The following is a 16258-nucleotide window of genomic DNA, read 5'->3' as shown; positions in this document are numbered from 1 at the left end:
TCCCCCTTGACTGAAACTCCACCTTTCAGAATATTGAAACATTTTGGAACTATTTTTTTCCTTTAGTCAAATGAATTATTTTCTAAGAAATGAAAAAAAGCTTAACAGGGTTGAAAAGCTTTTCTGTTCCAGAACCTGCAAAGATCTAACTAGATGGGCCTGAAAAGCCCTGAATTTTGGAAAGATTCAAAATCTTGATCCAAATGCTAATGTTGCACTTTGAGCTAATCTCTAGCTCTGATTTTTATCTCCTCTTGTCTTGAACTGTCCATAGGGTGTATCATTATGTATAATTTATTTAAAATAACTCCTCAGAAAATCCCCTAATTTCCAAGGGTATTTTGTGATGAAAAGTGAGCAACTGGGGCAAATTATACATAACTCCACAGAATTTTGTAAAGCTTTAAAATGTGCAGAATTAACTTAACTCCCTGTGGGCAGTGGGTAGGAATTCAAAGGTATAGAGACTAGAGTAAAATTAAACCCTATGCAGCCAGACAGCACAGGTCCTGTGTGTCACGTACCTCCTACTTAAGGTTTATTTTAAAGAATTAAGAGGGACCCAAACGGGGCACAGGTCTCCTGTTGACCCTCGGCTCAAGTGAATTTCACCTCCACAGAAGGCAGATTCTAGATAAGCTGCATCTTCACACATGCTCTTTCTATTCAGATCCCTTTCCTAATGGATGACCTGCCTCATGTGGTAGCACTGAAATTGCAGGTGTTTCAGTTCTCACTACGGTTCTACCTCATGATAAAGAGCTGTGCTATAAAGCTGACATACTTGTGATTTTTGTTAACAGTTTCTAATCACCAACCTCCATCACTTATTAAGAAGCACTTTCAGATAGCAACCAAAATCCTTGGTTTTGTGGGAGCACAGTATTGTTCTCGAGAATAACAAATGTTCTACAGAAAAGAGCATATAATCTTAGCAGTCATTCCTTCTTCTTCTGTTCTGCCTGACATTACAGTGGTGGAACAGTAGTTTGAGATCATTTACATAAGTTGTCAGACAGACACGTACCATATCCACCTCTGAAATACTATCCAGACTCTCAACTTGTACATCTACTCCCACAGGAATTGCAGGACCTGCAAAAAAGAAAAGGATTTAAAAAAAATAACCCCTGAGGCTAAAATGCACTCAAAAGGATAGAGGAAAATGTCTGTTTTCCTCTGGAATAGAAATCACAGTAAACCACTGTAAGAGATTGGAATTCATACCAAAATGCTCATTGTAACAGTATTTAGACTGATCCATTACTCAGTCATCCTCTAGCAGATTATTTTAGATTAGTGACTCCTTAAAACAATCATTAATATTTTATATTGCAACAGAGCAGTTTACAATTTATTTAAAATATGCAAAAAAACAACCAAACAAACAATTCCCCCCCTCCTGGAAAAAACCCCAAGATAACAAAAATCAAACAAACAAACAAAAAGACACCACAACCATAAGTAATTCTAAAATACATGCCACCTGGTAAGGTCTATCCTATGTACTGCACAGGAGAAAATTCAATATGATAGGATGATTTTCGGTAAATGCATGAGAATATTTATATAATTGAAAAATGGAACTAGTCCACTAGCCTTTATTAAACACACATGCATATTGTTCCATAATTGTCCACAATAGGGTTTCTGAAGCATCTGATACTGAGCACTGTCAGAGACGGAACATAGGACTAGATGGAACTTTGGTCTGATTAGTATGGTAATTCCTATGAGGTTTCCCCCACCCCCAATGAACTATAGTTTTTTTTTATTTTAAACATTTGGATATGTTAACTGTGTACAGTGTATAGGCCCTTTGAACAGCAAAACGCCTCAGGTTTGCAAACATCATTTAATTGCTGATGTATTGCAAACTATAAGATACAGAACACAGAGCCAGATCTTTGACCCCCCACTAAAGCCAGGTCTATACTTAAAAAGCTAGGTCTGCCCAGCTACATCGCTCGGGGGTGTGAAAAATCCACACTCCTGAGTAATGTTGTTAAGCCAACCTAACCCCCAGAATAGACAGTGCTAGGTTGATGGAAGAATTCTTCCGTTTCCCTAGCTACCAGCTCTCAGGGAAGTGGATTAACTACAGCGATGGGATAAAAACCTGTCGCTGTAACGAGTGTCTACACTGAAGTGCTACAGCGGTGCAGCTTGTAGCCTGATTTGGGGTAGGTTAGTCGTGTTGATTTAATTTATCCACTTAATTTTATTTTCTTTAATTAATTAATTAATAAGAATTTTATTAATTTTAATAGTTTAATAATTATTGTGAATATTAATTAGTATGGGTATTTGGCTCGCCAATTTGTTTAGTCAGAAGATAGAGTTCGTCCTGAATCAGGCTTCACAGAGTTTAAAAAGGAAATTCGGGGTTGTGACAGGAAGTTTACACAGAAACAGATGTAGTCATAAAGACTTTTTATTAAAATCAATGAAGATAGTAAGTCAATGGTAAAACAATTAGAATTACAGAGTTACACTTGTATCACAATTCTTTAAGAGAATATAAGGCTATACACTGCAAAATGGATTAATACTCACACCCTGTTCTTGATAATAATCTGGTGCTGGCAACACCTGGGGCGTTTTTCACACTCTAGTAAAGGAAGCTACTGCAAAGTGACTTGCTTTCTAAATTAATTCTATATGCCTTATCTAAATAAAATGTAAATGAGATTAAATCCCTTTTTAACTTACAGTCTCGAAAAGAATGAAGAACGACCTATCAATAGTTAATAGTCATGTGGAAGATGAGTAGTATCGATACGTAGTTGAAAGGTGGAGGCAATGAAGAGTAGACAGGAGTAGGTAGATGGGTAGATTGCCTGTCTAATGGCAAACTGCCTGCCTTTTTATAAGGTATTTAATCGGAAATCCTCCCTCCTATGCCCATATTTCATTCTTCCCCCACGGAAATGTTAGGGTACACTTACCCATAGGCTAGTATGCATGTGCGTATGAATGACAGGTATGTACGCACTTGTGGTAAATACATTAGAATGTGGGCAAAACCCCTCATTTTCCACCCCATTTTACTATTGGTCTAGGTAAAGGTCTCTAGACATCTGCGTGGGTGTTTGGCCTAATTTCACTTTTTCCTGGGAAGGGTCTCAAAAGGTGTTAACTACGCATTAGCTTTAACATACAGAGTTTAACCGGTAGGTAGGTCTCTTGCATTACAGCTAAACTTACTTTTAATATAAATCTATAAATCCAATACATCAAATACTTATTTTATAAGAAAGATATATTTATACAGACAAGCAGATTAATCCTTAGGGCTACAAGCTGCAGCTATGCTGCTGTAGTGGTTAAAGTGTAGAACAGTGGTTCTCAAACTTCTTTTTTCGTGGACCACTTGAAAATTGCTGAGAGTCTCGGCGGACCACTTAATGATCTTTCCAAATGTTGTTTGTACCATTAACTAACTATTGTAAAGCGCTTTGGATAAAAGTGCTATATTAAAAAAACCTTTAATAATTAATGTTTTTTTGTTCTACAAATAAAAGCACACAACTCATATTTTAATATCAGTAGTCTTACCTTTCTAATGCGATGGATGTGCCCTCTCTCCCCGAGCTGGGGCTGGGAAGGAGTGTGTGTGGGGGGGTCTCTCTCACCACAGCAGCCACAGAGCTGAGGCTGGGAAGGAGGGGGGTCTCTCCCTAGCAGCCGCAGCCCTGGAGCTGGGGAAAGTCGCTTCTTTCTCTGGCCACCACAGCCCTGCACATCCCAAATGTCCCCTACCCCTCTTCTCATCCCCACTGCCCCCTCCCACCTACCCCCTATTCCCCCCAAGGCCACCACCTCACCTTACATGTGCATCTTCTCAAGGCTCCAGGCACCTAATTAGTGGAGCCATGCCTGTGCGGATCCACCAATTAGGTGGGTGGCCCTTCATTCTCTTGTGTGCGGCCGCCCAGGCATGCACCTTAGAGGGAACTATCCACAGACACCTGAATCAAGCTCGCGGACCACTGGTGGTCCACGGACCATAGTTTGAGAACCTCTGATGTAGAAGACATATCTTAAGTCTGCTTTAAATCATTCCTCTCCTACTCCTGCTTTATTGAGAAAGGCTGGTGTTGCTTGGCGCCTGGCTGTGGAAAGACAGGGGTCAAGACTGCATGATCTCCATTTGTGTATGGATGTCACCTGCTCCAAACCATCTGACAAGAGTCTGCCATAGTTTAGGAGCCCATCAGGAGCTGAGATTCAGTCCTGTGACACTCAATAGGAAACTGAGTGCATTTAAAAGTGAAGCAGTAAAAACTGACCTACTGCAAGATGCTGCTTCTTTTTCTTAACTGCCAATGAAAGTCAGAAGCTAGATTCTTACTTTTCATCACTCTCTCAAAAATGTTATCTATTTCACCCTCTCAGAATCTTGTGTTGCTATCAGATAATTCTATGGCATGATTAGAAGATGAAGGATGGTTGAGAAGGTGAAGCCCAGGAGTGGAAGTGATGAAATTTGTTCCCCTACCTCATCACTGCTAGTTCAAAATGATGATGGTATCTACCCTCCTCACAGGCATGTTGGGGGACTTTGGGCTTGATCCAAAGCCCATTAAAGTCAGTGGAAAGACTCTCAATGACTTTACTGGGTTTTAGACCAGGCCCTTGAACATTAATGTTTATAAAGCAGTTGAGATACTCAAATGGTAAATGCTACAGTAATGCAAAATATTATTATTATAATGAGTCCTATTATTGTGTAAACATCACCTTCTTTTTTGTATCTATTTCACTCATTGCCCTAGCACAGAGGTGGGCAAACTACGGCCCGCGGGCCACATCCGGCCCGTGGGACCCTCCTGCCCAGCCCCTGAGCTCCTGGCCTGGGAGGCTAGCCCCCAGCCCCTCCCCTGCTGTTCCCCTTCCCCCACAGCCTCAGTTCACTGCGCAGCCAGCGCGGTGCTCTGGGCGGTGGGGCTGCAAGCTCTTGCCGGGCAGCACAGCTGCAGAGCCGCAGCCTGACCCGGTGCTCTGTGCTGCGCGGTGGCGTAGCTGGCTCCAGCCAGGCGGTGCGGCTGCCTGTCCTGGTGCTCTGGGCTGCGCGGCTGTAGCGCCGCCAGCCACCAGTGATCCAGGCAGCATGGTAAGGGGGCAGGGAGCGGGGGGCTTGGATAGAGGGCAGGGGAGTTCGGGGTGGTGGTCAGGGGGCGGGGTGGTGGTCAGGGGGCGGGGCGGTCAGAGGGCAGTAACAGGGGGGTTGAATGGGAGCAGGGGTTCCAGGGGGCAGTCAGGAAGGAGAGGGGAAGTTGGATGGGGTAGCGGGGGGGCAGTCAGGGGCAGAGGTTCTGGGGGCGGTCAGGGAGAAGGGGTGGTTGGATGGGGCAGGGGTCCCGGGGGGGCAGTCAGGAGGCGAGAAGCCAGGGGGGTCAGATAGGGAATGGGGGCCGGGCCATGCCTGGCTGTTTGGGGAGGCACAGCCTTCCCTAACCGGCCCTCCATATAATTTCAGAACCCGATGTGGCCCTCAGGCCAAAATGTTTGCCTGCCCTTGCCCTAGCACTTGGTGTTCTTCTCTTTTAGTCCAGAGCCTAGTCCTCTCCAGAAAGCAGAGTTAATTTATCATGAGACAATTAAATGTCTGGGTAGTACTGAATTATGTTTTATTAACTTCCCACACAAATGCTGTGGAACCTTTCCTGTTACATTATGTCTAGGCGCCATAATCAAACTGTAACTGACCGAAAATTATTTGTAATCTCACCCAGTGGTTAATACGGAGCTATGTTGATGATAGAGCTGTTTCATAATGTAATTAATACTGTATGAAATATGAACTAGACAATAAACTAGACAGTTAAACTGTGAAAGAAAAACTAATTATCCCTTTACAACTTGTCCCTGACCTGCAAAGGAAAAGCGTCTTCTTTCAAACAGTGAAAAACAAACTGCATTGCCAGACTTTGTTTGCAGTGTTGTAGTAGCCGTGTGGGTGCCAGGATCTGAGCGAGACAAAGTGGCTCAGGTAATACCTTTTATTGGGTCAATTTCTGTCATTTCTTTTGAAGGATTTTAGGGCAGCAGAAGGCTATATTTGGACCATTATCCCACTGGACAACAGAGCTGGCCCTGAGGCAAAACTGGGACAGTGCTATGCCATTAAGGCCCAAACGATGATACAAAATGTCAGATGGCCAAAAGCCATTTTAGTCACAACAGCTGTAATACCAATCCACATGATTGTACCACCTCAGGAAGCACTGAGAACACCACTGCATACAATCACAGCAGTATCCCACACAGGTAGTTTGAGAATGGGTGGAACTTAAATTCTAAATTTAATTGAATGGCATTAAAGTCTTCAGAGGAAACGTACGTGGCAATTAAATGCCACTCTAGCCAGACTTCTCTAGGTGACTGAAACTTGCACCTAAGGGCTGGTCCATACACAGTTGTTTTACTGATTTAACAGTATTGGTTCAAAAACACATAGTTAAAATAATTCCAACTCCCTAGTGTGGATGCAGTTATACCAGTATAATGGCGCTTACAGTGGTATAACTTTTGTCATATATTTACCTAAATAAACTATACCAATATAAGCACCTTTCTACTCATATAACTGTGTCAATAGTAAGGGTTGCAGTGATTTAATTATAGTAGTTTCTAAACTGCTGTAGCTGAAGTGGTACAAAAACTGCGTGTAGACAAGCCTTAAGAAAAATTAGGGTGCCTAAAATATAATGTTGTACAGAAGGGTGAACTAACTCACTCCTATTAGTTTTTAATCTGACCCCTTATAGCGTCTTAACAGAAGGAATAGTTTTACAGGGCTCAGGATCCAAGTTTTCACAGGTCAATTAGATAACACAGAGGAACATAGGTATGGATGCACAGAAGGAGTTAGGCACCACCTAACTTCCTGTTTTAGGCACCTAAATCCCAGTTTGGGGATCCCATTGCAATGACAAAACTGCTGAACACTTTAAGCACCTAAATTCACTTGGCGCCTACCTAAAAGTTTCACAGGCACCTATGTTTCAGCCTCTGGGTATGCACCCTGCTGCCTGCCTCTTGGCATTTGGATGCCTATCTCCTGCCTAAACCCAGAGGGATTCACGAGCCAGAGGAAGATAGGCAGCTGAACACTTATCACATGCAGGTTCCGATCCAGTAGGTCTCCTCTTAGGGCCATGCATCATGATAATGAAGGAGTGATTGTAGCAGAGCGGCTGGACCTAGGGTCTCTCAGCTCCAGGTGGGTTCCCTAAACACTGGACTACAGAGACATTCCCACACACTTTCTCTCTCCAGCCCAATGACTGTTCCACTGTGGATAAAAACTTAAATAATCATTGGACATGAGAGAAAGAGAGCACGTAAGAATGACTCTGCAGGCCAGTGGTTAGGGCACCCATCTGGGAGGTGGGAGACCTGGGGTCCTCCAGTCCCCCTGTTACAATCACTACCATTATTTTATCCAGTGGAACAGCTTCAGCAAGAGAGACTGAGGGAGCTCGACATACAATATCCCATAGCTCAGTGGTTGGCACATTCTTCCATGAGGTGGGAGACCCCTGTCCAAATCCTTTCTTCCCCTCTGGCAGAGGAACGGGGACTGCAACTTGGTCACCCATATCCCAGGCACGTGCTCCAGCCACTGGGCTAAACATTATAAGGCGGATCAGTGATGGCACCACCTTATCCTCTGGCCATTTTATGTGGAACAATGCAGGCACCCAGGGCTGCCCGGGGGGGAAGGGGGGGCAAGTGGGCAATTTGCCCCAGGCCCTGCAGGGGCCCTGCAAGCCCTGGCCCAGCGGCGGTCCAGGTCTTCGGTGGCAGGGGGCCCTTCAGTCACTCCGGGTCTTCAGTGGCATTTCGGCGGCGGGGGGGCCCTTCAGTGCTGCCGAAGACGCAGAGCGACTGAAGGGCCCCCCGCCGCCGAAGACCTGGACCACCGCTGGGTGAGTACAAGCGCCGCAGCTCCCCCGCTTTGCCCCAGGCCCCCTGAATCCTCTGGGGGGCCCTGCAGGCACCTAACTCACTCCCTCAAGAATCTCCTAAGGCACCTGACTCCAGGCTGCAGGTTCCTGTTTGTGGGTCGCTAAGCAGAGCTAGGCACCTCTCTGCAGCCTGGACTTAGGCACTCATCTTCATGAGAGAGGCATGGCTTAGCACAGCACTCTATCGTCAGCACCTCCCATTGGCTGGCTTAGATGGCTCCCCTCCCAGTGTGCTGGCTTTTGTTAGGGTGACCATATTTCCCAAAGAGAAAATGAGACACCCCCAGCTGCTCGCCCGAGGCCCTGCCCCATTCTGTTTCCCGTCGCTGAAACCTTGCCCTCCACACCACCCCTGCGCGAGGATGTTGCCGGGTTACTGGAACCCTGCAGGGCCCCACAGGAGGCTGTTGTCCAGTCGCTGGAACCCTGCAGGGATGCCCCCCGCATGCTGGAACACTGCTTCCACCCCCAGCCCTGCCTCCTCCCTCTGGGGGGCTGACATCTCTGCTCACCCCCTCCACACTGCACCCCAGGTTTTTTTGACAAAAGTGGGCATTTTGTGGATTGCATGCTTAGTGCCTGTCTCTCCTCATTCATTGTGAATCGTAGTGGTGTTCCTGTGATTTTCTAGGTGCAAAAGTTAGGTGCTATGATGCTCAGCATTGCAACGGCTAAGTCCCTCTGTGGATCCCACAGCTGGTGTCCTGAAAAAAATCCTATTCAGTAATGGAGGGCAGGGAGGATTAGGCCTTTCTGCTGCTCCCACTCTGCAAACCATCTGAATAATCAAACGGGTAGAATGAGCGATCTGCCATACACTGAAGAATCAGGAAGGGGAGGCCAAGCAACCAATCCAGAGGCTAGCCAGCCAGCAGGAGGTATCCTGGTGAGTCCCAGCTGCCTTCTCTGAAGGCTATGGCTCTCAGAGCTCTGGGGGAAATATGGGGGCTATGCTCTGAGAAAACACCACAACCTGTTGTGTGTTACCCTCATAGTCTGACCTGAACAAAATTAGAGTCAACGTGTGTAACATCCCCACTGAAAGCCCTGAGGAGTGGAGTACAGGTGCTAATCAGTTGTGTAATACAAATATGGCAGAAGAGATAAACAGCTAAAGAGCCCAGGATAGTGACAGGAGAGTGTATAACACATTGCAAGGAGTCACAGGACAGTCATGTTAATATACTCTTGGGCCTACTGCCCATTTCTGAATGGCCAGAGGGTTGTGATAACCATAGCCATTTAAACTGACTCTGAAGCATGCAATCTTACAGCCCTGTAGTCTGTAATCTGTTCCTCCAGGCTCCTTTCTTACAAACCTGTTGGCTATAATGCTGTCTATAATGATTCTAAGAGGAGAGCTCAAACATGCTGGAAACTCTCCTTGCAAGCCACCTCCTTCTGGCAAACACTCTGGGATCCCTGATCCTAGGTTTCCTTGTCCCTCGCCTCCTCCATCACTTTGGCCATACACAACATTGTCACAGTGTATCCTAATACACCAGCAATACCTTGTTAACCTGGTGAAGGCTCGCTGAGTGTCTCAGAGCAGCATTGTTTCTGTGCTCTGGCTGTGACACTTTATAAAAGTGTAATGTAAACCAATATTGCTCTCTGTGTATCTAAAAGGCTTGCTCTTCCCCATTGCTAGGCATTCACACAGAGGGAAACTACCTCCTATCGCTCAAACCATGCTGGGACATGAGAGTTGTTGAGGACAAAAGAGCTGTGACAGGCACTTGGAAACCTTTCACAAGCACCTGGCTGGCAGCACACCCAGCATGTTCAGTGTAGAACAATGCCCTGCTTCTAAAGGCTGCATTGTTCACCCATGGAGCAATTCCTAGAACTGAGCGAAAGCCTGCAGCAGGGTTCCAGGTTACAATGTAATCAGATCCCGTCCTGATCGCAGCAAACTGGAAATCTTACACAGGTAAAGACTGCAGTCACGGATATGTTTGGTGTCTACTACGACAGGGGTTCTCAGCCTTTTTCTTTCAGAGGCCCCCCCAACATGCTATAAAAACTCCACAGTACACCTGTGCAGAAAAACAACTGTTTTTATATGCAGAAAAACAACTGTTTTTCTGCATATAAAAGCCAGAGCTGGTGTTAAGGGTAGGAAGCAGGCAGTTGCCCAGAGCCCCATGGCTCCAGCTTCTGCTTCAGCTCTGGGTGGCGGCCAGGCTTAGGCTTTCTGCCCTGGGCCCCAGTGAGTCTAACACTGGTCCTGTTTGGCAGACCCCTGAAACCTGCTCGCAGACCCACAGAGAGCCCCGGACCCCTGGTTGAAAGCCACTGTTCTACGGTATTTTGGAAGGCCTAGTGGCTGGAAGTGCCGTGGCAGAAGTGACCACTACAGACAGACAAAGAGTGTATCCATAGTGCCACCTTCTCCGGGTCCTCCTTAGCTCATCATATGGGTGTACAATGGCTTCAGGAGTGAGCCTGTACCTCTGTATCAATTACACCTCCATGCAGCTGAGGAAGGTTCCACAGGGCTGATATATTTTACTGCAGTGCCATACTCCTCCTCTCCCTCACCACCTAAAAAGGAGTTGGGCCTGGAAACAGTGCAACAGGTAGGCTGTGCAGCAGCCCTTCATTGGCTGAGACCCCCCTTCAAACCAAAACCACATCCCTGCTTTCCTTCCATGCTCCCAGAAGCCTGTCCCATACCCTCCTCTTGCCCAGCTACCACAATTAGCTGCCTGTCTCCCTCCCAGCCCTGCTGCATGTCTCACTCCAGCCCAGGCTATCCTGTGTGCTTGGTGATCCTTTAATCAGTGTGTAATAGAGGCTAAGGGTATTTGTATTTGTGTGAGCCAGTGGATAGATGTGAGGTGACTGGGTGAACTTGTTATGGTTCAGGCAGGCACTAGCAGGGCCGGCTCCAGGCACCAGCATTCCACGCAGGTGCTTGGGGCGGCAGTCCGTGTATTTTTGCCGCCCCAGGCAGCGCACCAAATTGCTGCTGTGGACGGCGGGGGCAGTCCGTGTGCCGTCAGGGCAGCATGCACGTTTCCACGGCGGCAGCAATTTGGTGGCAGCTTCTATGTTCAGCTGCCCGCGGCAGGAATTTGGCGGCTTCTGTCTTCCAGCTGAAGACAGAAGCTGCGGCTGAATTGCCGCCACGGTGGAAACACACATGCTGCCCTAATGGCACACGGACTGCCCCCGCTGTCCGCAGCGGTAAATTCGGCGCGCTGCTTGGGGCGGCAAAAACACTAGAGCCGGCCCTGGGCACTAGAGCAACAGCCCTTAGCTGCATGCATGGGACACCGCTGAAAATGCCTGGTTGACACTTATGCCCTTAACCACAGCCCATTCCCAATCCTTTGTGGTCACTTATACCCTTTTTTGAAAGGGCAATAAGTGCCCACAGGCCTCCCCTTAAGATCCTTTTAGCTGCTGATGCTTAGGACAATACTGCCTTTAAAGATTGCCACTTATTCAAAGAGTAAATACATGTAGTACTGACCACTGGAACTGCTTCAACATACCAAATATTTATGGCCTTTGATAAACTGAAAATGGCATCCTTCAGGTACAAGATAAAACCAGGCAGAGTTTTATCCGGCAATATAGCTGCACGCACAACTCCCGCTCCAGTCAATGGGAGTTCCACAGGCAGGAGGCCTGGGTAAAACGAATCCTCCATGAAGATAGTAAGAAACAGTTAAGCTATTTCTCTTTGTGGATCTAGTTGATTGTGCTCTCTTTAGGATCTAATCATGCAGTCAGAACCAAGTGAGTGGACCCCCTGCACCCATGTGGTGCTCCGCTGACTTCAATGGGGCTCCGTGCAGTGCACATCTGCCCACATGCAGGGGGATGGTGTGCTTATTCTGTATGTTTGAAGGGTTTTTTTTTTTAATTTCTTTGTGCTACGTGCTGCCAGTCTGACAGCCCTGGAGAGCATTCTGTTAATACACAGAATAGGTATTGTATGGGTAGTGGCAAATTTAGGGATGGGCTATCTCTACGAGTGAGTGGATTTTTCCGTATGTCATTACTTGCCTTCTCATCTCAGACTGCTAACGGACATGCCAGCTAGTACCAAACACTTCTGTTTTTTAGATGTCTAGCATTTAATAAGGATGTGTTAAATGCATACACAGACTCTTCTATAGATTTACTGCTGTACTTCCTCTTCCTCCTCCAAACTTTGACCAGCCACTGTATACCTTTGGCAATTACAGTACAAGATATTATAATAAATAATGGCAATATTAATGGACTGTCCTGAAACTGCAGACATTTTAAAATGAACTGAACATACTGGTATTGTGTATATCAAGCATTTGGTAATAAAAGCTTCTCCCATCAGGATGTATAATGGTATCCTGGATTTGAATGACCATCTGTCAGCCAGGAAGGGTAGATAAATTACAACATTTTTTAATCCAGCGGGTCATAAGAAAGCACATTCTTCTTAATCCTTTGCTCTAAAAGCTTGGTTTGCTGTCGCATACGACTGCAAGACTGTGAGCAAAACATTAACACAAAGTAGTCTAAATATTCTCTTAGTTTATAATAAGAGACAAGGTCAGCAAGTATTGTACATTAGTTGATTACACACAAACATTGTCATAGTGAGATATAACCTTAGGATTTCACAGTAATCTAGAAATAAATGTTAACTGAACCTGGATATATTTTTACCAGTCACAGGTTCAGCTCAATACAAGGAGTTCAAAATCCATAAATGATGCCTTTATCTACATTCTCATGGTTTTGCTGAAAGTTATTTGGTGATTCTAGGAGGAAGGCCATGTTGTTGTAAGACCCCTCAGTCATGAGAACATGCTGTGCTGTAAATAGGGTGACCAGATAGCGAGTGTGAAAAATCGGGACGGGGGGTGGGGGGTAATAGGAGCCTATATAAGAAAAAGACCCAAAAATCAGGACTGTCCCTATAAAATCAGGACATCTGGTCACCGTAGCTGTAAATTCAGAACAGAAACAAGGATGGTCTTTCTCAACGAACAGTTCTTTCCAATCTCTCTTGTCAATCCACTCACCAGTGAGACACTGTTCTGTACAGTATTTCTTACAGAAAAGATACTCCAAAAAATAAGAATCAGATGCATGGGTTTCATACCTCCAAAACCTGGTCTCATGCTGAAATCATGGTCATCTATTCTCAGAAGTTGTTCTGACTTCGTCAGTGGTGATTTGGTGATATCAGGGCTTCGTTTTAGTATTGGGCTATGTGGGAAAGATATACAGCATTATTAGAATTAACCGTGTTTAAGAGACATGCAATTATTTGACTCTAATCCTTCAACTAGAGACCAGTCTTGTTCGTCTACCAATTAAACTATATCCCTGTGTTCATATCTGATGTTTGATAACATGTCATTTAAAAAGAACTCATGGATTTTACATGGTGAGACAGGGTATTCTGAATGGTTCTCATTCTAATACTGGCTGAATGGCAAAATATTCATTTCAAACTCTTGTTTCTGTATAAAGATTATCTGTGTTTATAATATATTTTAGACACAAAAATTCAAATATTTGTTTACACTAGATGCTATTAGAAGTGAATAAAAGAATAAGTGTTTTGGGGGAGGAGGGCAGCATTTCTGACGTAGATTTATGATACGACACGAGGATAGGAATTAGGGAAACAATATCTCAAATAAAAGCCTACTGGCTGCAGCCCAGGAACAAAATGGAGATGGACTGGGAACCCAGCCAGGAGGCAAGTTGACTTGCAGCTTGGAATAAAATGATTAACTCCTGCCCCAGATTTCTAAAGAGAACAGGGAGCGCTAGAGATAGGAATATATGAGGTCATACCAGAAGTGTATACAGTTGCACCATATCTTGTAGTCGATACTTTGCTTTGGGTGTGTGCCAAGTTTACCTCTGAAAACAGAGTAAAGTGTTTCAGTCTAAAGACAGATTTCAAGTGCAGCATCCCTTTTATTTCTCTGATGTAGTTATACTTATGTGGGAGTCAGAGCTGGCTATAGAGTAGGTGGCTCTCTTTTATGGGCTAGGCTGCTTGAGGAGCCCAAGAAAAAGAAGGATTCAGGAAGGTTTTCTGTTTCTGATCAAAAAATATACTGGATGTCAACAGCTTGCACTCAGACACCCCTTTTCACAATTAATTAAAAAGGTAAATCAGTAATAGACCAACCAAAACAAAAAACCAAAAATCCTTGACTGTGGCATGCTTTCTGAATATAAAAGAAGTATCTTCAAGAGAGAAAAATAGTGAATGTGGGGGCTTGCTTTATCATGCTGAATTCTCATAGATCATAAACATGAAGTCCAGAAGGACCATTAATATAATTTACTCTGCCTTCCTGCACAGGCCATAACATTTCACTAGTGATTTCTTCATCAAGCCTATAACTTCTGGTTGAGCTAGAATATACCTTTTAGAAAGATAACCAGTCCTGATTTAAGGGTTTTATGTGATGGAGGATCCATCACATCCCTAGGTGAGTTGTTCCAATGTTTCCTTACCCTCACAGATAAAAATTTGTGCCTCATTTATAGTCTGAATTTGTCTAGATTTAACTTCTTGTTATACCCTTTTCTGCTAGATTAAAAAGCCCTTACTATGTAGGTACTTATAGACAATGACCAAGTTACTTCTCAACCTTCTTTATTAAGCTAACTAGATTGAGCTTCTTTAGCCTCTCACTGTAAGGCAGGCTTTCCAGACCTCAGATCATTCTTATAGCTCTTTTCTGAACCCTTTCCAGTTCGTCAACATCCTTTTTGAATTGTTCATACCAGAACAGAACATAAAATTCCAGTAATGGTCTCTCTAATGACATATACACTGGTAATACCACCACCTTACTTCTACTCAATATTCTTCTGCTTATACATGGAAGGATTGCATGGACTTGTTCTCTTAGCCCCAAACTCATCTTCAGTTGGTTATTCACCATGACCCCTACATCCTTTTCTGTGTTACTGTCCCCCAGCCTGTATAATCAACATCAGGGGTCGGCAACATTTGGCACGCAGCTCGCCAGGGTAAGCACCCTAGCGGGCCGGGCCAGTTTGTTTTCCTGCTGACGTGGCAGGTTCGGCCGATCGCAGCCCCCACTCACCGCGGTTCGCCGTCCCGGGCCAATGGGGGTGGTGAGAAGTGGCGCGGGCAAGGGATGTGCTGGCCGCAGCTTCCCGCCACCCCCATTGGCTTGGGACGGCGAACCGCGGCCAGTGGGGGCCGCGATCGGCCGAACCTGCCACGTCACCAGGTAAATAAACTGGCCCGGCCCGCCAGGGTGCTTACCCTGGCGAGCCGCATGCCAAACATTGCCGACCCCTGATCTACATTATTTGTTCATAGATGTATAGACTTGTATTTAACTATATTAAACACATGTTCAAGTGCATCCAGTTTACCATACAATCCAGAACATTCTGTAGACCTGACCTGTCATTTATAGAACTGGCTCAACAACAGTTTTTCTGTTGGTTGACAATTGAAAAAACAATTGTTTCAGGTTGAATGAAAATATTTTGACCCCAGAACAACATATTTCCATTTTAAGCATTTTTTAAACAAAATGAAAGGACATTTAGAAACAAAGTTGCTTGGAATAGAAAAAAAAACCCAATGTTTTGATTTTTTTGGAATTTTTGAAGGGTTTTTTTTTCCTCAACCAAAACAATTTGACAAAAATCAGCACAAATTTGCAAAATGTTTTAGTGCTGCCAAATCTGCATTTTTCCCTGCAAAAAGGTTGTCAAAAAATGTCACTAAACTCTATTCATCTACCACTACGCCAATTTGTTATCTACAGACTTTCGAGCTATGATTTTATGTTTTGTTTTAGATCAGTGATAAGAGATATTGAATAGCACAGGGCTGAGAACAGATTCCAGCAGGACTGGGAACACGCCCATGCGATATTAATTCCCCATTTACAATGAACTTTTGAGATCTAACAATTAACCACTTTTTAAACTATTTAATATGGACTACATTGATTCTTGAATTGTGCTATATTTTAAATCAGAAAGTCACATGGAACTAAGTAAAAATGCCTTCTATAGGTCTATGATGTCAATACAGTTACCTTTGTCAAGCAAAGTTGTAATATCATCAATAAACGATTTGAAGTTGATTTGATGTATATTATATATTATTTCATTTCTGCTTAATCAGGATGTTTTAACTGCAGAAGCCTTCTTCGATGATTGTTGAATTGTAGGCTGTGGGCATCTGGAGAAGTTCTCTTAACTCCCAATTTTCACTCACACTTTTTTGTTTAAATGTTTCCTCCCATCAATTTTGCTTATAA

The 16258-nt window shown here is 44.6% G+C and overlaps 1 protein-coding gene across 2 annotated transcripts in view; it reads right to left on the bottom strand.

The window, feature by feature from the left end:
* The window catches only part of LOC112108554 (gamma-aminobutyric acid receptor subunit rho-1), an 85527-nt gene that overhangs the window by 25547 nt on the left and 43722 nt on the right, over positions 1 to 16258 (bottom strand). For both annotated transcript variants that reach the window (XM_026654178.1, XM_024202737.1), the window contains 2 exons: positions 13081 to 13187; positions 1028 to 1095 (listed from right to left, as the gene is read on the bottom strand). In XM_026654178.1, the coding sequence (XP_026509963.1) occupies positions 1028 to 1095; positions 13081 to 13187 (175 nt within the window). The remainder of the gene's footprint in view (positions 1 to 1027; positions 1096 to 13080; positions 13188 to 16258) is intronic.

Source organism: Terrapene carolina, unplaced genomic scaffold, assembly GCF_002925995.2.
Source record: "Terrapene carolina triunguis isolate 2854851 unplaced genomic scaffold, T_m_triunguis-2.0 Scaffold42, whole genome shotgun sequence".
Lineage (NCBI taxonomy): Eukaryota > Metazoa > Chordata > Testudines > Emydidae > Terrapene > Terrapene triunguis.
The sequence above is the reverse complement of the archived record's forward strand: the minus strand, read 5'-3'. Positions and strand labels throughout refer to the sequence as shown.